We start from the raw sequence: 23,241 nt of genomic DNA, 5'->3' as shown, positions 1-23,241 counted from the left end.
GTTTAAACGTGAAAAAACAGACGCTGGATGACGCTTACGCGGCACCTGCGAACTTCCTTGAAATCGACGTGATTAATCCGATCACGCACGGAGTCGGCAAGAAACGATATACCGATTATGAAGTTCGTATGAGGGTGAGTGATGTCCATTTCGCTTCAAATATTTTCCTTTATAATGCTAAACGTCCGTCTCGGACATCCGGCATGCGATAAAATTTTGTTCTCGCGATTCTTTTGATTCGCGACGACGAGACAAGCGTATTTTCACGTCGAACAGCTGTAATTTGATTACGTCCAACGATTGGGTATATCGTGGGCTGTGCCTGTTATCGTATTGATAAAAGCCGAAATATGTTTGTCGTTATGCTTCAAAGCAGATGCAGTCTTCTCAAATCACTTTGACATATCTTTGTTTTAATTTTTATATATTTTATAAAAAAGTGTATGTAATAGAAAACATGAAAATGTAACATTGCAAAGATATGTGATGGATATGAGTAATCATAAATAATCCATTTATTTTTTATATTATATAGCATGATATATATTTTATATATATATCAAGATGTATATACTAAAAAACACACTTTGTTTTAATCTTTCAACTCTTGATTTTTTTTTAGACAAACTTGCCAGTCTTTAAAGTGAAAGACTCAACTGTAAGAAGACGATATAGTGATTTTGAATGGCTGAGAAATGAATTAGAAAGAGATAGCAAGGTTAGTTACTAAAACCAAGTACTCTCTTCTCTCTTTAAAGTAGTATAAATGAGATATTGTAAAGATTATTACTAAGATAACATATGATTTTAATAAGTCTGTTAAGTAAGACAGTTTACAACAATTTAATAAAATTATTCATGATTATTTATTGAATAGATATTGTTTAAAACATATTGCAATATAGTAGAACTATTTGCTATTGTAGATTGTGGTTCCACCTTTACCTGGAAAAGCATGGAAGCGTCAAATGCCTTTCCGTGGTGATGATGGCATATTTGAAGAAGATTTTATTGAAGATCGAAGAAAAGGATTGGAAGTTTTTGTTAACAAGTGAGTATATTGCTTTGCACACACACTATGGGAAATGACACAGTCAATATTTTACATATAAATATCCTGACTTATCTATCCAAAAATAAATCTGCTAGAAAAATTAATAGTTATTTGTTTCAGTTACATATATTATGTATGTATGTATGTATGCCTGTATGTGTGTGATAATTATTTAGAATTTTATCTACATTAATTTTATATATGTAATCTTAATTTTATATACAATATAAATACTCATTTTATTTATTAAATATTTATTTCTTATATCAGTTAAGAAAAAAGGATATTAGAAGAAAGAAAACAAGATTTTATCAGTTATTTCTTTCAAACAAGTAAAAATTAATATCTGCAACTAATACTTTGTTTTAATTCGACTGTAAAAATAAATTTTTGTGTTGCTTATTTATTTATTATATTTAATTTTGATGAAAATGCCTAAAACATATTATTTTTAAATCGCATATTCTAACAAGATCAATCAAAGAATATTCTAATCATAATACTCTATTGCACCTGTAATATACTCCAATAATCTGCAATGCCATCAGTTCTGTCTGTCTGGATGTAACTGATTGTATTGTGTAACTACATTTCAGAATAGCCGGACATCCTTTGGCACAGAATGAACGATGTTTACACATGTTTCTGCAGGAACCGGTAATAGACAAGAACTATGTACCTGGAAAAATACGTAATACATAAGTCACCATATAAGAAATTATCACAAATATCTTTTCCACCAAGCCTTCTACATTCGAAGTTTTCATTATATTGACATCTTATTTAGAAGTCATGAACATTCTTCTATACTTTTGCAAAAGCTAAGCAAGTTTCCAGTGTTGTATGATATCAGATCAAGTTGCTTATTTGGAAACATCTACTTCTATATAGTTTACTCTTTGAATATTGCTACTCTATTACACGAAAAGTATAGTTAAGTATCTCTTTATAAGGAATAAATAAATAGTAAATTGGCAAAATCATTCTTGTTACTATAGGTTGATTCTGTCTATTGTTATAATAATACTGTTTATAACAAAGGAGATAAGTAAAAATAAAAAAAAAAAAATGTTATTATTTGTAAAAATTATGTTCTGTGAAATGTACCCTTTACTACACTATTGTTTTCATAATATATAATAGAACATATCGTTTTTTAAATATAGTTAAACATTTTATGTGAGTGTATGCGTGAGTTGTCAACTAGAATAGTGATATAAGACTTGAGTTGAGAAAAATGATATTTTTATATACAAGTTATTATATATATATGAAAGGGAGCATAACTGGGAAGTATCAGCCAAGAAGGAGATGATTTTAAATAAAGAAAAATAATTTAGAATAAAACTTTCTTATACAAAGTTTTGAAAAATTTTGGAATTGGAAAATTAGTAATATCTGCTTTATAAGCATATTTATTTATTGTATTATTACTGGATAATGATATATGTTACACAACTATATATTAGATTTTTAAATGGATATATAAGTATCGTTATATATATAGAAGTACTTTTTTTGTGGATTCCGAATTTTTTAGCTAATTTTGAGTATAGTTACAAAAAATGTTAAAAAAGTCATTCATTGCAATTTTTTGTAATGTATACCTTTATAATTAAAAGAAAGAGAGAGCTCGAAACCAAAATTTTATAAAAATGCAGTCTACTTTAAACTAATTGAAGAATGATTTTATTATATCCATTATACTTGTTTCTTTAAAGCTTAATTTTTAATAAGTCCTTTAATAAGCATTTTCAATTCGACTCAACATTTTTGTAAAAGAAAAACAGACTCAAAATTAATTAAAGAATTCGCAGTTGAAAAGAAATGTGATTATATAGAGATACTCTGTATTAATTATTTTGATAATTGCTATTTAGTTCTTTTGTAATAACTTAATGTTCAAACACTAAAAGGAAAAATTGATTATTATTAGTTTTGTATTTATCTGGATGTGTGTCAAATAGGAATTGGTTTGATACTTTTTTAATCTCTTTATATGTATGTGATGTAATGTGTAAAATAATTAGTGTATTATTAATAATTAATATTATATATTATTACACAATTATCATCATCATTGTCATTTTCATTTTTACTCTCAACATAATTTTTATTATTTTATCGTTAGTGTATCTTATTAAAATCCATAGTAAAATTATTAATTGTATTTAGTCCTTTTTTTCATTTTTTTCATTGTAACTTTACTATTCAATTGCATTAGATCCCATTTAGCAGTATCATATCTATAATTTAAGAAGATGCAGAACATAAGCTGTGTTCCAAAATTCACTGGAAATCTACGAGTTCTCTGGAGTTCATGTAATGTATATTATAAATTTTCAGTACTCTCTCTCTCTCTCTCTCTCTAACAGTGAATTTCGGAACATAGTCTATATATCAATTTTTAAGTAAAAAAGTTCTGATTGAACATATCACTGGTTTAAGAGATTAAGATATCTTTAGATATTATGGTCCCTTCATATCATTCTTTTTTCTTAGATTTCTAAACTTTTTTCATTCTTTTATTTTTAAACTTCAATAGAAAGATAGAAATAATTTTTTATCAGTTCTCATATATAAGAAATTAATTCTTTATTTCTATTTTTTATTAAAATTTAGAAAAATTCGAATAATATTACAAAAGAGCTTATATCAAAAGAAAATTGTATATGTTAGAATATATATTTTTCATTAACTTTGATTGTGTAGTAAAATTGATAACGATACATACCTTTGTTCTCATAGATATATATCCTGTTTACTCTTAATAAACTTCTTATTCTTGAAATAACTTTCTATATACTTGCTGACACATTCTTGCTCTGAAATATACAAACAAAAGAATTTTGTTATTAGAAAATAATTTCTTAGTGTACTATATCTACAATATTTCTATTTTTTTCTTGAAAAATATGAAAAATATAACATGCAGTATAAAATAAAAATTTCTAAATTAGAAATGGAATAAAATAAAATCTATGTAGTAATATACATATTGTAAAACCAGTTCTATAAAAACTGTTTTTTTTGCAAATGGAATTGTCTCGACAAAATTTTGCCCTAGTGTTATGCCAAGATATTCAGTTCATTACACATCAATATAATCATCCAAAATAATACATTATGTATTAATTATGTACATACTCTTAGATATATGTGCAAAGAAATATAATTAATTATGCTAAGAACATGACACAGATTGATTACCTGGAAATGTATTTTCTATAATGAGCATGTCTGCGATATACTTTGCGACAATTTTAAAAAGCTGTCGATCTTTAATTCTTCTCTTTTTGTAAAATGGCATTAAATATTTAACAATCCAAGGTGCTATTCTTTCTTTGCAAGCTGGTAAATAATCTTCAATACAAATTGGTGATTCTGGCATCATTTCTTCTTCCTCACATTCCCCAAACAACTCAAGGAATTGTTCTTTTATTTTTCCATGCTTACGGTAATTCGTCAATGATAATTCAGTCATTTTGGCTTTCAGTTGTGAAACTTGATGCACTCGTTCCACAAACCAAATAGCATTTAACCTCTGTTTTTGTTTATTTTCACCAATTCCATTTCCATTAGCTTCCTTTGATTTATTGGCTTTTCTATTTTGCATTTCCTTATAACGACTAAAGCTAACTTTTCCTTTGCTTGTACTTACTTTTGCTATTTTAGATTTTGGTATATTATCATTTTGTGGTATACCAAAAAGATTCGAATCTGCTTCTAAACATATCTTATTAATTTCCTTATCAATATTAGCCTTTGTAACACCAGAATGTTTCTCAATTAATTTTGTAATATCACTACTGTCATCACTCTCGCAGAACATATCTTCCATATGTTGTAATAGTGAATCTTGTGAATTTTCGTCTTCATTTCTAATTGTAGTTAGATCATCCATCATTGAAAAATCATTCTGATCATTATCTCCCTGACTAGCGTCATTAGATTCTTCTTTTACAGCCTCTTGCAACATATGTGTATCCATCTCATTATCAATACTTTTCATAACATTTTCACTCGTATGAGAATTGCTGGAATTCATTGTTTCTAACGCCTCCTCACAGTTGGGCATATATACATTTTGTGTATTATCTACTTCTTGCAAATCTGACCATCTGTCATCTGTTTGTACAGCAACATCAATTTTATCCTTAGATGTTTCTAAAAATATTACTAATTTTTTATATGCTTTTTTTTTGACAGTATGTGATTTTATATCTGCAATCTGCAAGGATAAACAAATTGCAGTATAAATTATTAAAATGTTAAATAAAACTCATTAACATTTCTTTTATTACCATTGTCAATATTAAATTTCCTTACCATTCTTAACATATTTTGTCTGTACAAAGTAGCTTCTAATGCCAATCGAACTGCATGTAGTTCCATTTGATCTGCGCATTTTTTTACTTCAATACTTGCTATGTCATTTTCTGTGTGTTTATAACAAGTTATATAATTACCAAGTAAACATTTATGAAGATAGGACAAGTATACAGCACGAACCTGCAAAAATAATATATGATATAATAATTGTAATATAAATAATGACAAGTCAATGATATACATGCACTCCAATATTAATAAAATTCTATTTAAAACACACTTTGATTTTAATTAAATTATCTCTCTCTCTCTCTCTCTCTCTCTATATATATATATATATATATATTATGTTACATCAATGAATATTACTTATTTTGTTTTGACCTGAACTTTTTATCCAATTATTTTATAAATCTGACTATAATATAATTTAAATTCTTTCTATATTGATATGTATTTTAATTAAACTAGTATGTCATATCAAAGCTCGCAGAATAAGCATACAATAAATATTAAACAATTTCTATGTAAGTTTCAATACGCAGTTTGTCAGAGAATTCTGCTTATATCTATTATTGTGTGTTACAGAACACAAAACAGAATATAATTACACCTTTATCAGAATCAATCTTTCAAGATCTTCATAAAAATCGAAAAGAAATGTGTATGAGCACAGTTTACATTAGTTACATGTAAAAAAAAAAACATGCCATTGCAGTGAGACGTAAGAACTCATTGTTGGATTCGTCGATTAAAACAGAATTATTCATGGAAAGCGATGGCAGGGGCATGGATAAGAAATCGTCACTATCATCCAGGCTAATATCATCATCGTTGTCATTGCAGACATCCTGTCCTTTCCTTGGCGCAAAGTCAATACGATCTGTTGTCATCATTGTAGCTAATGTCTCGCGATCATTATATCATGAATAAAAATTAGAACGTTCGTTGCAACAAATCTAACAATAATGTGATTGTCAATCATAGGTATCGTTTACACATTATTTATGTTCATTTTTGGCGATTACAACCAATTTAATTGATATAAACTGCCGCTTCGGAACCGCTACAAAAAATTAGCGTCTCTTACTAGTATCACAACATCAGATCAGAGATATACAGGATATTAGTTATTTTTCCTTCTTGCCCTGCCATCTAACGTCAATATTCTATTTGTCGTACGATAAATTCGTCGAACGCGTAGATTGGTTACCGGAGAGGGAATTTCTAGGTATCCAAAAGTTCCCTATAACGACAGCCAATCAGTTCCTGCTAGTAACAGATATGGAATACCGGCCCATTTGCGCGCGCCAAGTAACGGTCCTTTTTGCCCTGGAAATGGCGGTAACGTAAGTAGTTTCGCACGCTTGATCTCGACAATTTTGGCGATTATACAACTTTTCGAGTCGCGATAATATCAAACTTTTCGCATCGTGAAGCTTTGAATGATTTTATCGTCCAAATGGAGTTTAGCGATCGATAAAATTGTCGAGTTGGTATAAAATTTTCACCTTTCGATCTCGCGCTTTTTTCACGAAGAGCAAAAAGTTTCACGCAAACTCGGCAATCTCAACGATCTCTGAACTTTTTGCTCTCAATTATCACGGTATTTTTACGCGAGGAATCTTACATTTTTCTGCGATTCGACAAATTATACATTATTAAAATTGTCGAAAAACTTTTTAGGCTTCCGCTATTGAGGGGAAGTTAAAAAATTCTGTCTATCTCGAATGGAGTCCCTTGTGTGATAGAGAGCAGTAACGAAAGAACATTAGCAGGTATTTATATTTTACGAATTTGTTTTTTGAGATTTATTTATATACATGTATGTGTGTACATGTGCATATCATGAAACGCGCGCGCGAACACACACACACACACACATACCCACCTATACAGCACAAAACATTGCAGCAACATTGCAACATTGTAGCAACCTTGCGGCAATGTTGTAATGTTGCTGCAATGTTCTGTGCTGTATGGGCGCGCGCGCGCGCGCGCGCCTGATAAAAATAATCTGCAAGTTTTTTAATATTATATATATCTAGATGAATAAAAATTTAATAGATATGGGTGTTTCTGACAGGTTTAATAATTTATTGTTTTTTATCAAACGTGTACCTGAAAAATAATATTTTATGCATTTTCGACTTGTTTTTTCACGTACATGCAATAAAATCACTACTGATAACATTACCAATAAATGCTCACATTACATATATATGTAAGACATATTTTTTAAATATTTATATGAAAATTCTACTTAATGAGAAATCTATATAAAGTACTATAATAAGCAAACTCATTTGTAGGCCAGCTATGTGTAATAATGATATACTTCTCTTTACGAGAAGAGTATATTAGACACACGTAAGATGGTGCTTTTATTGGTATAGTTAATATTTGACGGAGATAAAACTCTGGCGTGACCGTGATAAAGTATGTCGCTCGTAAACGGTGTATAATACTAGAACGAACTGTGTGTTACAAGATAATGTGCATATTAAATTAGTGATTTCTTAACAGGGACCGAGATCGGTATGATTTCGTGAAGGCGCGATATAAGTTTAATATATTTTTCATATCATCAAATGTGTGAAAATTTTGCGATAATTGCCGCGAGAGGATTATTTTCGTGTGATTAAAGTCAAAGTTATATCTCACCGAAATTTCGTGTTTTTTTTTTTTTGTATTAAAAATCATCGATTTAAACTTTTCTAATGAGCACGAAACAAAGTATATTTTTTCACAGAATTTTTAAACGAATCATATCTCTCTGTTACTATTAATAATATAAAAAACTGATAAAGAAGAAAATTGAATGCGGTTTATATAATAATATTTAATTTACTATGATTCTCTCTCTCTCTCTCTCTTTCTCTCTTTCTTCTTTTTCCGTTGAGTAATGACATATCTATAAAGAGAGTGCAAATGTACTTTCTTTTCTAAGTAAAATATTATGATCTTTTCTAGAAATGGAGATTCTTTTTTTATTCTTTGTATAAAAATAAATATTGAGATAAGCTTTTCAAAAAGTGTATTCTTTACGAGTTATTTTATTTTTATTATATATTCTGACGTAAAATATTAAATATCTCATAAAGTTTCGTTTATTTTGTTGTAATATTTTTATACACAGAATAATAAAAAGAACTAATAATATTCTATTTTTGGAACATATGCATCTGTGTGTGTGTATGTGTGTGTGTTTGCAATCTATAAATGTTTTTTCTTTAAATGTCATTATATTTTTTATATCAATATATAATTCGAAGACGAAAACGTATCTTTACAATAATTAAAGTAATTCATGAAAATACAAAAAGGTAGAAAAAGATAGAAAATAGAACAAAAAAAAAAATATGAAAGAAAAAGTACAGATGCATAATGAAAAAGAAAACAGATTCATTTACAATATATTTAACGCATATATATACGCACGCGAAAGGCAGGGAGACCTGATTGGTTGATTGACAATGAGTGTTAGTGCACGCGCGAATTGCTCGTCAATCGACGATGTCAATTTTCCGTTTGAAATTTGCAGCTCTTCGCAGTCCGTATCGCGTCGTGCCGCGAATGGGGGGCAGGTGCCCTTTTTTGCCAGTTTTCAACGATCTCCTCCACGGTTCGATCAATGCTGTGCCGATTTATAATCGCCGGAATTGCCTGTGTGTGTTCCTCGCTCTGCGATAAATCGTCGCGGGTGCTAAAGCAGTGAAGAAAATCCGGTACAGCGATTGCAGAGGAAGACGAATTTAAAAGGTGAGTGATAAGGAAAGAGTACCAAAGAGGCAGAACGATGTAAATTTGCAAATTTAAAAAATTCTTGTTACTTATTGCACTGTATGATTATTTTTCTTTAAAGAATATAAAAATTATTGAGAATAATACAAAATTATTTTTTCTCCTTTTAAACTTTTTAATCTATTTAAAAATGAGATATATCTAATTAATAATATTTTGCAAGAGAATATTTTTATTTTATTATAATCATATTTAAAATTTCATCATTTTTTTCAAATTTAAAAATTGCCATTATTAATACATTAAGATTTATAGATCGTGATATATGTTATACGTTTATATTTTGTCGAAATTTATAATATTTAAGGAAATGTTTTTTTTTTCTTAAAAAATATATCTTGTATGAATCATACAATGTACATATGTCATGGACAAGAGTATATATTCTGTTTGCTCGTTACTGAGCATGCAAAGGTTATCGAACATGCATATAAGGTCATTGGAATGAAATATTTTATCTCGTTATTTGATAGAAATTAAATAATTTCATTAAATAATGCACACACATGAACAAAGACATGGTGTTTTAGCGCAATTTATTCATTCTTTTTTATTATTTTAATAATGAAATGTATGTGGATGTTTAATCTTAATATTGTAGTTTTGGAGATAAGCAAACCCTCTCGTCGATAATAATAGCTTGTTGTAAATTGTTGATCCAACAGGTGTACCACAAGGCTATTTTGTTGTTGAACATAGTTCATATTACCAAATATTTATGGTTTCAATCGACTGTTTAGAATTATGTAGAAAAGTAAAGAAATATATATAATTAAATTAAAAAGATTTTTTTAGAAAAAAAAATAAACTAAACGAGATTATATTGATTAAAAATAAAAGAGGGAGTTTATGTAGAATTCTATTCGAGCGCGAAACTGCTCGTTCAAGCCTATAATAAATTAACATTGGAATATATGACGAGGAAACATTTCGAGCTTTTGTTTGATATCATTCTTAATCTGATTTAGAAAGAAATGAATATGTAAAAAATAATAAAAATAATATTAAAATAATTAGAAACGATTAAAACAAAATTAAAATAAAGTTGACTTGTGTATCATCATTGAAAAAATAAATAGTAATAATGATAAATCTAGCAGAAGATTTACCATTAATAAATTAAATACGAACTCAACCTTAATATTGTATATGCAAAGATGTGTACGAGAAAAAGATTTAATATTATACGAGGTAGTCTGATGATATGGGACTGAAAATAAAAGATAATTGTTTTAATCCCGGAAGTCATTGGCGGAATAATTTTCTGATATTTTCTCATACTTTAATACTTTCTTCAAAGTTCTCAATTTAAGTTTTAATTAATCTCGATGGATTGAGGGGATAAAAAGTTCATTATGTTGCGAAAAAAATCTATTAAAAAGCACGGAAATGTGCATTGATTCACTCGTCGCTTTATTCATTTCATGCGTTCTTGTATCTATACATATATATACATATGTATATATGTGAAACTATATAAAACAAATTCAATCGGTTTTCTTTCATTATTGGATAAGCTATGATGGAAAATTGACGCGAAATGAAACGTATCGTGAATATAAACGCAAATAGTCGATAAGAGAAACTCGCTGCGTTTTTTATTTCAAATTTAAATGCTATTTTCGCAAAAAAAGAATAAGAGTTTATCAGCAATAAAATGTAATTTTTAAATGAAAATCTATAGTCTTTGCAACTTATATGTAAGTTCGCAAAATAGATACGGTGACGATTTTTATAAAATATAAAAAGTTTTAATTAAGATTCTCAATCCTGCCTTGTACGTGGCCTTACTTTACTGAAATCTTTTATTTTTATATGTATAACATTCGAAAATAATATACATTAATTGTATATTTTTTGCTTGATATATATAAACGGGACTTTAAACTGTGCTCCATAAACTCATCTTGATGCGAAAAGAATTGAATTATCGATATTAAAAAAGATAATCTAAAATCACGCGATTATTCGTATACGTAAAGGCCGTTAATAAAAGAAGGAAATGCTTTCAAATCGCATTCATTGTCCTCGAGATTGCTCCCAATTAGAGAAAAGAATTATATTTCAGTGGGCGTATGAAAAGATCATCGATCGCTTTTTTTATGAGCATCTTTAAGAATCTACTGCTTTCTCATTCATCTCCCTTATTTCAGGGCTGTTTCTATAAAGAAAATACTCGGAAAAGCTTTCTCACGCATACTATCGTTCTTTTGTAAAAAGAGAATACAGATTGCGTTGCATCGATGAATAACCGATATAAAGTAAATATACAATGTGTCTCAAGTTTTAACGAACGAAACTGTGCTAATAGATAGTCTATAAAAATAGGTAAAAAAAGTATTATATATGAAAATATGGATCTAAAAATATGCTTTATTAAATGCTTAATTATAACGAAAAGAAGATGAGATAATTTCGCTTAACTTTTAATTTTAAAATGCCTCTCTCTCTCTCTCTATCTCCAACTTTTTCATATTTATGTTAAAATTATGTATATTATTAATATCAGTATTTTGAAATCAAAATATAATTCTTATATTATTTATGCAATAATTATATATAATCTTATGTTATTATTTAATATAGCTGCAATGAACGATCAGAAGCTTTAATAATGTTTAATCTATATATCTTATACAGCGTGTTCTTATTTAAAAGTAATCCAAATAAAGTCGTATTTCTCGCAATTACGCGTTTAGTCTGTAATAAATTAACGCAATTTAATTTATATATGCATACGTCTTCCTACACGTTTGCATATGTGGCATTTCGTGGGAAATGAATATTTCGAAATAATGCCGGGGGCTCGATCGAGTCGACGGACAGATATCCACGGTGAATGTGAATCCAACAAAGGGTTGACGGTGAATATCTCGAGCGAACGAAAATAAATAACGAACGATCAAACACATATACATATATATACCTGTGTAATATCGATTCAAGCTTCCGTTGCTGTAATTTTGAATGCATGTCAAGCATCATATCGCTAATATCGCGTCTTTTCATTTCTTATAAGAAATTTTTTTTTGCAAATAGAGACGCATTGTCTTTTAACTAACAATAAGGCAAATCTTAGGGATCAAGAAAAGACGATAAAATTTTTCAATTCATATCTTTTAAAAATTTTCACGGTTATATTTTACAATAAAAAAACATGCTGTTGTAAATATATTCTTTAATAAGTAAGAGATATTAAATCAACATTTTATTAATATCATGTATATTTTCTGAATATTTTAACATAATAATTTATTGATATTTTTTAAAAAAAGGTTACGTAATAATATAATAATTTCAAACAAAAATTGAGATAAACTTCGAAAAAAATTTGCAAAAATATCTGGAAAAAAGAATGACTCTTTGGAAATCGGGACATTTGGTCATCGAAAACCGAGTCTACTCATTTATCTCAATAGTCGACCATGGCTGCTGGCTCTGCGCCTTTAATCTACGTTACGTTTCGGTGGAGGATTACCTCGGGTTTGAGATCATTCGCGTTTGTACAAAAGCCATGCCACGAAAATCGTTGTCAAAAAGGCGAGAATAGACAGAATTACGATTTTATCGATAAACTAATAAAAAAGACTCCTCCGTTAAAAAATAATTAATTAAATATATAAAATAAAATTTAGCGTAATTATATTTTTCCTATACGTATTGATCTATTTTCAAACATAATTTTTGAGTAGATCTTTTCATATTAAATTTGTAAAGAAGAAATAAGCAAATGTTTGTTATATATATATATACTACTTAACAAAAAAATAGGGAATACTTTTCATACCCTAAAAATTGGGCTATTTTCAAACCACTAAAACTCGACAGAAAATGATCGTAGATAAAAAATTAAAAAAGCTTTATGAAGTTTGGAGTTTCAACTTCAACGCGCTATCGGTGACTTTAAAACATTTTTTTATCTTCCTTGTTCTGTGCTTTAAAAAGAATCCATTGTTTTGTTCTTTAAAATTAAGTATTTTTGACACTCTGCAGCTTGATAAAAAAATTTCTCTCGAAAAATTCAATTCAAGTTCCATAAACTACAACATTTTGCCTACAAAATGCTTTTTTAAAAATTTTCCTACGATTTTTTTTTACCGTGTTACACGATTTTGAAACTAAACCTGTATTTTTAGAAATAATGTCAATACTCGGCGAAGAATCATCGCAGACAAAAAATTGAAAAAGCATTTTGAAGCTTGAAGTTTCAACTGTAACATGATATCGATAGTTTTAACAAATCTTTTTATTTTCTCATTTCTAGAAAATACAGGTTTAGTTTCAAAATCGTGTAACTCGGTCAAAAAATATCGTAGGAAAACTAAAAAAAAAAACAAAACATTTTGTAGACAAAATGTAGTTTATGGAATTGAATTTTTCGAGAGAAACTTTTTTATCGAGCTGCAAAGTGTCAAAAATACATAATTGTAAGGAATAAAACAATGTGTTCTTTTTTAAAGCACAGAACAAGGATATAGAAAAACATTTTTAAACTACCGATAGGGCGTCAAAGTTGAAACTTCAAGTTTCAAAACGCTTTTTTAATTTTTTGTCTACGATAATTTTTCATCGAATTTCAGCGGTTTGAAAATAGCCCAATTTTTAGGATATGAAAAGTGTTCCCTATTTTTTTTTTTTTAGTAATGTATATATAACTCATAAATTTGTAAACCAAATCCCTTTTTGTAGAGTACATTTTTCCAGACATACTAGTTTTAGAACTGGAAATGTAGATCTGTTATCGGATAAAGGCGGTATTCCTCTCCGTGGAGAGATAAAAGCTGAAGCGCACACTTTCCTTTAAGGTTTCCATTCAGGCGCTTTCAACGTCGCGTGTATGAAGAATTAGGTTAATTCAAATGCGACGAGAGGGAAATACCTGCCAACATAGAACTTGATAGAAAGAGGGAAAGTTATGTGGATTAGTGTTGATCAAAATATATTCGCGAGTAATAATTCCAAATATCCAAGAGTGTTCAGGCTATTAGCCATAGCTGTCTGTGCTACGCAATATTTAAAGAAGACTTTTCATATTTTTGTTTAATTATTTTCCGTGACGAAATTAGTTTCCATGTTACTAAAGTCTTCCTCAGCCAAAAACATTCTAATTTAATTAACGAGGATCTGAACAAAGGATGAAACAGTTTCGCCATACAGAGAGAATAATTAAACAAAATTACAAGAAGTGTATCACAATATAACATAGACACCCCTGTGCTAAATGCTCGTATTAGCTTATGAATACCTCCTTATTTGATTTTAACTTTTCCAAGAGAAAACCATCTCTACGAACCACCTCTACGAGAGCCAAAATTTATGTTCTTTCTATCTCTTATCTTCAATTTCAAATATAGGTATATGTATAAATGTAATTTTGCTCTGATATACTGTTCATCCTTTGTCCATATTTGTCTTCAAATAGGCACATAGATGTCTAAATATTTTTAAATAATATATTTTTTATAAAAATTTATTTTAAAATAAATATAGATTAGTAACGCATTATTTTGGCGTGATGCTCAATATGTTTTAAATAATTTAAACCTAACATAAAAATAAAGAGTAAAAGATGAAGTATTGAGTAACGCATTTTCTAAATCTAATTAGATAGAAAAGAGAAAAAGAGAAACCAAGATATAAAAAATAGTCACTTAAATCTGAATTTTAAGACAAATTCTATTAAACAATCCTTTTAGTTTTTCATATTTAGAATAATATATCTTAAAATATCGTGCTTGTTAATTCTTAATTATTTCAGTTCAATCTGTTACTGCTATCGCGCTCGGCGATATGACAGTCGATTAAAACGCGGAAGTAATTTTCAGTATTTTTCCAGCCAAATGTTTTACACAAACTTGAACCGTAAAACTGAACATTTTTCGTTTTTATGATTTTATTTTGTTATTTATTCGCATACTGATTGATTTGTTTTACTGTGGATTGCGGAATATTCGTTAAATCTCTGTGTACAATGATATATGAGAGACATTTTTCATTTTTATTGTGACATTGAAATAGAATTCTGAAATAGAATATTTTAATATGTAGGTATATATGAAGCAATTAAAAATAGTTTTAATTCTAAAATATTTCTATTTGAAAAGTAGAGAATTGAAACGTGGGAGAAAAGTTTAAAAAAAAGTATAAATATTACTTTAAAAAGAAATAAAATAAAAAAAAGTATATATGCATATAGTGAAAAATATAATAAATTTTGACAAAGAGAGATATTTTAAAAGCAGAAATTTAGTTTCGTATTCACATGAGAGTGGTATGCGTAAGAGATATATAAATAATACAGAATGTTTCAATTATTACAAATATTCGCAACATCGAAACAAAGATAAACAATATTTTTTCATAAAAGTAATACATTTTACATTTTACATTTACATTTTACATTTTACATTTTACAAAATAACAAATTTTATATTTTTTAATTTCTTTTATAATAAAATCTCATGTTTAATCTTCAGCTTGGATTTTAAATCATAATTTGCATTTTATTTTTTCTAGCACATACGCGCGCTCGATATTTTCCTCGTATGATCAATCGATGATCCAAATTATTTTGTAAGTTTGCATTTTAAATAATATCAATTTGCATTTTATTTTTTCTAGCACATACGCTCGCGATTTTCCTCGTGCGATCGATCGGTGATCCAAACTATTTTGTAAGTTTATTGAAAAATTTAGCGCTGAATGCTAATTTTACATATGCCATAGGACGTCCTTGGATATTATATTCTACGTCTCTGATGCATCTTCATAAATTTTTCTGCATTACGTTTTCTGCCACGTTACGGCTAAAACGTTAAGATGGTTATATTTGCCGGCCGGCGGATGTAAAAATTTAATCCGTTATAGTCATCTAGTTTCCGTTTTACGTGCGCAGCGAGCTAACTCAGGATAGTGCAACGGGTTATAAATTTGAAATCTCGAGTGTTACATAGGCTATAAATAGAACAATTTGTAGGGATCGCCAACATGTCGTTTATTACTTGTCAAATTAGTTAGACTCAGTTGCACCAACACTCTTTATATTAACTTTAGTTAAATATTTGTATAATTACGGTTGTACAAATCTTTTTTCTCTGTGTGTTTATAAGATCGATATTTGATAATAGATTTGATATCGCGCGCGATATAAGATGATATCACTTGTAGAAGAAAATAAAATTGATTTTCTGCCAAAATTTTATTGAATACCATATTGTGTATTTTTTGAAATTCTTCCAATCCGTGTTATCTAAACAAAGGTTACACTGAGATTGAGTAATGCATTAATGATTCTGAGCAATGAATTCGGCTTTTATTAAAAAATAATAGCTCTTTATTTCACAAATAAATAAATTAAAAAGAACCATTATCAAAAACTGCTCCGTGTTTAAAACTACTTTTTTCTCCTCTACTGGATTTGTATTTGTACTTAATATTTAATTTAATTAAAAAATCAAGAATCTTATATAAAATTCATATTTATTATTTTGATTTTATATTAAATCGCAGTCTCAGCTACTCGAGCGATTACCGTGAATGGAATGGCTGATAGATATATAGACTCTGTTACTAATCCACAGATATTACTTGCGATAAAGAGGAAATTAATCTTCCTGCTGTGATGAAAAAGTGATATGAACGAATATTGACAAGATATATAATTAAAGGAGGTTTTATAAAAACAATGTGAGCTGTTTGCTAGTTGAAGTTTTAGATATTAAAATTCATATTTTTTATCTCTTGAATCTAGCGTCTCAATCTCAAATCCGTTCGATTCCATGTTCGCGTTCCTGTTTTCGCAGAGCTCCTCTTTTATATTCAATATTTTGCATTTTTTTAGCTCCTTATTCATGACATTCAACCAGAGTAAAGTCATGATTTTACGCGAGAGAATAAGTCGAGAGTGAAAAATAAAAATTTTGTTGTGCGATCAGTGTTTGCGTATAGGGATCCTTTTTCAGACGCTACTCTTCTCGGCGGGGGGAGGGGTAGGTTTTACGACAACCCCTTTGATGATCGTATCGCAGATACAATGTCCGGAGCGGCGGAGAGACATCGCGAACGCGGTAGCGCATGCTCGTGTCCTCACCTTATCCTGTACTCGCGCCTGCTAGTAGCAGCTCAGTCATCATCGGCTCTAGGCACCGGCCTAGAAAATCCATATTAGAGCCACCAAGTCGCAAACGCAGAGTATTGCCAGAATTGCCACTGGATATCGGTAGTACTTTGGGCAAATGGTACTAAGGGAGCGGTACTTAGACGGCGAAACTCGGCCGTCCTATACAAGATTCTTATATTCTACGCATATATATTCGTCATTTGCGATAACGAGTTCGATACAAATGACAATCCCTCTACGATGTTTCCCTTCGCTACGGGAGAATTCGACCCCTTAAAGTATCGAAGCACCCTGACATCCTATATATGTAAAATATAAAAAAATTATGGGGTCGTATCAACTCGGCTGACAATACTGCGCGGACGCGGCCGCCGCAAAGTCGACTTCGCCGTCGGCGTCGTCGCGCAGAGTTGCGGAGGTGGCCGATAGTGGTCCTCGTCCTGGAACACGTGCCACCGGCTGGCAGTCGCGTGTCATCGGTGGCCGGTAAACGGTACGAAATTAGAAGCATTAATGTTCTTCGTGATTAAAAAAAAAAAAAAAAAAAAAAATAAAGAAACGGTCTAACGTACACCTACAATATAATAAAGAAAATAATATATAAAATAAAATCTGCAATAAAGAGTATAATATTTTTTTTCGCGATTAAAAATTCTCTGTAGAATAATTCGCGGTCGTGTTGCTGATGACAACCAATTGATAGGTCACTACATTGAAAGGTCACTCGTCGCATAAAGAATCCATTCTATCCATTCAGAGTTACAGTCGGCTAAGGAACGATATTGGAAGCAATTATATTTGCGAATGTGAGATCGAGAGGAATATAAAACATAGTTGACATAGTGCCCGCAACATTTAAACCGCAACGTTTACAGTGCGATTCTATCGTGGTGCAGCTACATTTCACGATTATCGCTCAACGAGACCGTTCGCCCGAAGGATTAAGGTGATCATCATCGCACTGACGTAACGGTAGGATATTGAAAACGTTTTAACTTCCAACGGCATCGATGAAAAATATTAGATGAAAAAACTATATAGAAAAACAGAGTATGCAGTTTTTCCGTTTTATAAAATTATATTTTTTATGAAATACACGAAACTACATTTTTAAGCGAATTATTATTAATAATTATTAATTATTATCATTTATATATAAATGTTAAATCATTTATATAAAAATGTTAATTATTATATATAAATGTTAAAATGGAATATATTTGTTACACACATAATTTGTGATCGGCTTCGGAAGAAATAATGTCGTAAAATATTTTTGCTCCACCAAAAAATTACAATACTTTTCATTGATGTTGATTAGTTTTCGCAATGAATCATCTCCATAGTGTAAGATATAGTTCGCACGAAACTGTTATATAACAATGTTTGCTGTTATATCGTGCAACTGTTGCAGCGACTGCATTTCACGCTCATTGTTCACTGCTATAGAGGATTAGCTCTCTGTGTTTCTTGAAATAGATTCAGAATGATAATAATTCGCCACGAAATTCTCCAAATATCCGCAACAGTAAATAATTATATTTAAGATTTAATTAAATTTATATCATATTCTTTTTGTAATGTTTATATAATTTTTAAAATAATAAAAGTCTACTTTAATATTAGATTGATAACATTTTAAAGTTAAAAAGAGAAGAACTGAAATTAATCCGAATCGTAAGGAATTAACGCGGCTTTAAAATATGTATCTTTTGTAAGTATAAAGTTTTTTTAGTATCATCAAATCGCTTGATTCCAACGCGATTATATCGTAATGCGATTACTTCGCGTACACTGCTGGTATAAATAAATTTCTCGCAATTCTACAGTTTTTGCACATTAAATTCAGCGCACGATGGTTTGCACCTGTTAATCCTCCGCATAGTTCTCCATGTATCGATGCAAATAGATTTTATCTCAATTTTATTCAAGATATATATACAGTTATATGCATTGTATAATTAAGTCCATTATACTTGATATTAGCTTTAAGCGGAATTTAATTAATTCGGGCTATACCCCGAACAATGAATTAACATACGCACGCGCGTGAGTGAGTGAAATTTATTGATTAATTAACCCCATCGATTCGCCAATTATTTTTTCAACGCCGTAATCTCTTTCTTTCTTTCCTTCTCGGATAATAAATTCGCCTATGTGCATTTTTATAGACCCTCGAAGGCAACATCGAAAGGGTTAAATTGCCGATAAATCCCTTGCTGACTGCGTCGCGCAGTAATCGCTTTTAAATTAGCGATCCGGAACTCATTCCCAGAGTACGAAGTAACGCGTCTTCCGCGAAGATTAAGGAAGCCGAGAGAGGCTTGACTATATCGTCTCAAGGATTAGGAAAGAATGTGTGCCTTCGTTATAGATAAAAAAAATTGTAAGATAGAGAATGCGTATATAAGAAAATTACAGCTTCTAATGCAAGTAAAGCTGCGTAAAACTTATTTACAGGAACAAATTTACTTGTTCGAAAATTTGATTAAAACATGTTGTTTTTGTTTAATTTTTGTAAAACAGATTATCTCTATAGTTTCAAGATGTAAATCGTTGAATTGAAGAGAGAGAGAGAGAGAAGCAAAAACAGAGAAATTAATAAATATATTTATAAAAATTTATATATCTTTTATAATTTTATTAATTATTACATTATACATTTATAAAAATTATAAAATTATAGCATCATGATTTGATAAATTTGATAACCATTTTCACCTCTTTTTTGTGTGTATTTCAATACTTTTTTATTCGAAAATAAAACAGCTGTCATAGAAAATTTACATCGCAATAAAAAAATTTGGTATTGAAAAATCTGGTCCATGTGCAAATATTTCGTATTTTAAAAAATAAAAATTGTCTACAAAATGTACATGTCAAAAATCTACGCTTATTTAAAATTTTTAAGCTGGCTCTCTTTTTTCTCTCTTCATTCGTACTCATGTATTTCATTTATTTCAAAATCGCGCGTCTGCGGTATCTCGAATTTTCGAGGATATTTTATGAAAAGATTTAGCGCTATTTTTCTCAGATATGGATGTTATAATTTTTTAAATTAGATTATGAACAAATGGGATTTTCTCTCAGATATGTTTTCTGCCGAGAAATCTCTGGTAACTCTTTCGAAACTTGCTACGAGTTTCACGAAAACAAAATAAGTTTGTTCTCGATAAGGCTGATCTTATCTCGCTTTCGCGTTATAAATTTGTCATGCCAGTTAACTGATATTTCTAAAAAAAGAACAATTCATTTGCATTTTTTTGTAGAAGGTTTTTTTCTATTCTATCTAGAGTAAAAATAAGATGTTGCGTTTTTTATTGAAAACTGCGATTATATATTTAAGGATATCAGGTTGGTTTTATCGAAAAAAACACCTGCGCACCAGTTAAAGGTGTATACTCGTGTTTTGTGTGGTTTCCCGAGGGAGGAAGGTCAAACGACGAAGATCGGAAAAAAAGAGAAAAAGTGAAATTGCGAACGAATTCAATACTGATTCGTTCGGTAAACGAAATTTTCTCGAGGCCTCGCCGAGAGAGAATTGAGCTTTTGGGAATTAAACGTGAATGTTTGTTAACTTTTTACGACATCGTTCCGCTGCTGATTCTATAAGTCAATATCGTAAAAATATTATATATTCATATATATATATATGAATATATTTTTTTGTAGCAAAATTAGAGTGTAAATTAGATTATCGTACACATTAAGCTTACCATGTATTCCCTGGGTGTGATAAGGCTTAATCACAGTAATCGTGTGAGAACTTAATAATTACTTCGGGGCATTCGATCACCCTATAGGTGCTACCTTTGCCCTATATCTCTAGAATCACTATCCTAAAGTACCTGGAGAGAGGTACTTTATGGATAATGGGAGAATGCGTTGCTGCAGCTTCCTCAACACATAGCGGGTTACATCTGTAGGAGTGACTATTGCTATTGACGATCGATATTATTGATTTTGAACATTCAAGAGCTTCGGCTTCGTCTAACAATTCCGTTCCGAAGAGGCATCTTCGTGAACTAACAGCATGGTGGATAATCGTAACCGTTTGACAGTCCGACCGTAACCGTTTGTCACTCTAAGCGTCTTGTACTTCAACGTGAGCGCAAGTTGAGAAATTGCGAATACGCTAAATCGATATGTCTTTCGACAAATTTCCTTCTTATAAAAGGTGTATCGAAAAACGATAGTTTTTGGGAACCGCGAACCGATACTTAAGTGTCTTATTATCTTTGCTATAGAGACTATTTTACATAAAATAATAGCGCAATGGAATATATTTTTACTATTTTATATAAAATAATAACGTGACATTTAGTAATTTATAAATATATCTAATAATTGCGTTATAAAAGTGAATATAAAATATGTGTGATTCTAAAATTTTGTTAAGAAAATTAAAATTAAAATTAAAATTATGTTAAATAAGCTAAATGACCAGTAAAATTTAAACTTCTGATCATAAGCGTTATATGGCAAGGAAAAAACTATTACATGGAATTATGCATTCTATAATATCGTTTTTGTTTAAATGTTGCTTGTCACACCATGTTCAACATTTCTACAAAAAGAAGGAGAAAGGAAAACTCGAGGGATTAACACGACCCTAGTTTAAGAGGGTGATTCAATGATCTTGAGAAAACACGTGAAAAGACTGACAGCTTACACCGTTAAGCTTTTTTCAAAGAAAAAAATGATATTTCGGAAAATTCTAAGAAAATCTTTTTTCGCGTAGAGATCGTAATTTTCTTTTTTTTTTTTAAGCGCGCAAAAGATCTATTTTACTGAACGTACAAAGGATAATTACATGTCAAAAGAAAGAAAATGCCTTTTGACTCTCGGTTCATGTTTCAAAAATTAAGCATGCGTCGGCGGATAAAGGCATCGAGGATAAACATATTTTTTAGTAAATCAACATGACATAAATTTGCAACCGATGATAAGTTGGAAGAATGTGACGTCGAAATATCATTAAAATATATAGTAATAACACACATGCGCACGCATCCTCCTCTAATTAAGCGAAATACAATATGTATCTAGATTTTTATTATTTAATGAATCTTGCGTTAGCCAATGAGAATCATCATCATTAATATCTCACGAGTTTATTAATACATAAATTGAAATGTGAGAAAATTGAAGATAAATATAATTTGACTGAAATATTGAAAAAATTAGGTCGAAATTTTAATATATATTTATATATCCGTTTGATAATTATTATCTTACGTATAATTATTATCTTACGTATGTTCGAAAATTCTTTCTACAACTCTCTGTAAATTATTTAAGACAACAAATATGGTCATAGTTTACAGAAGTTTTTATATTCAAAGTGGTTGAATTATTATACAGTTTACATTGTATAATGGAGTAACTTGCGAAAAAGTTTCTCTGGCAGTCTGTTTGTTACACTATAGGAACAGTTTCAACATAGTGAATTCTAAGTAAATTTAACGGGAAAAGATCTATTAGGATTTTTGTTATTACACAGAAATTACCGGAAATATCTGAACATGTGTGTTCTTATGCGGAAACTTTCTTGTGTAGAAAGTTCAACAAGTATATATGTATATAATGGATCTCTCGGAGGTCCGACAATTTATAGAATTCCGTCTGTGAAGGGGTTTCGAGAAAATATTTCGCGAGAATTTCCCTTGCCTTCTTACTGTAATCTTTTATTTTATATTAACGATAGCGAGCATGTACCGAGTCCTCGATGTAAACGCTATAAAGTCAAGGACATGTCGAAATTGCTGAGAGAGAATTTTTAGCATACCGTTCCTCGAATATTGCGGAAAAGAGTGACAGAAACATGCAGGATATAAAGCGTGTTTCGTATAATGGACATAAAGAACTCTGACAGTTTGTGACATTTTGAGTAACTATATATATATATATATATATATATATATATATATAT

At 29.7% G+C, this 23,241-nt stretch overlaps 3 protein-coding genes across 4 annotated transcripts in view; 2 read left to right on the top strand and 1 right to left on the bottom strand.

Moving 5' to 3' along the window:
* Nucleotides 1-6: 6 nt before the first annotated feature.
* On the top strand, nt 7-2,134 carry LOC115233895 (sorting nexin-12). The gene is made up of 4 exons (XM_029804529.1): nt 7-134; nt 623-718; nt 927-1,051; nt 1,651-2,134. Exons 1-4 carry the CDS (start codon nt 129-131, stop codon nt 1,754-1,756), a joined length of 333 nt encoding a protein of 110 aa, XP_029660389.1. The 5' UTR covers nt 7-128; the 3' UTR covers nt 1,757-2,134.
* On the bottom strand, nt 1,448-6,508 carry LOC115233891. Of its 2 annotated transcripts, XM_029804524.1 has the most exons (6): nt 6,097-6,508; nt 5,524-5,566; nt 5,384-5,454; nt 4,265-5,285; nt 3,789-3,879; nt 1,448-1,733 (listed from the first exon to the last, which is right to left on the bottom strand). In XM_029804524.1, exons 1-5 carry the CDS (start codon nt 6,280-6,282, stop codon nt 3,797-3,799), a joined length of 1,404 nt encoding a protein of 467 aa, XP_029660384.1. In that variant the 5' UTR covers nt 6,283-6,508; the 3' UTR covers nt 1,448-1,733; nt 3,789-3,796. The 2 variants fall into 2 exon arrangements, with proteins under 2 accessions (XP_029660384.1, XP_029660383.1); XM_029804523.1 differs by having other exon boundaries at nt 5,384-5,566.
* Nucleotides 6,509-7,072: 564 nt separating this feature from the next.
* The window catches only part of LOC115233893 (diuretic hormone receptor-like), a 57,139-nt gene continuing 40,970 nt past the window's right edge, over nt 7,073-23,241 (top strand). The window contains 2 exon segments of the mRNA XM_029804525.1: nt 7,073-7,164; nt 8,931-9,148. The gene's annotated coding sequence lies outside the window, so the exon portion shown is untranslated.

Source organism: Formica exsecta, unplaced genomic scaffold, assembly GCF_003651465.1.
Source record: "Formica exsecta isolate Colony F162 unplaced genomic scaffold, ASM365146v1 scaffold191, whole genome shotgun sequence".
NCBI lineage: Eukaryota > Metazoa > Arthropoda > Insecta > Hymenoptera > Formicidae > Formica > Formica exsecta.
This window is presented reverse-complemented; position numbering and strand designations above follow the sequence as displayed.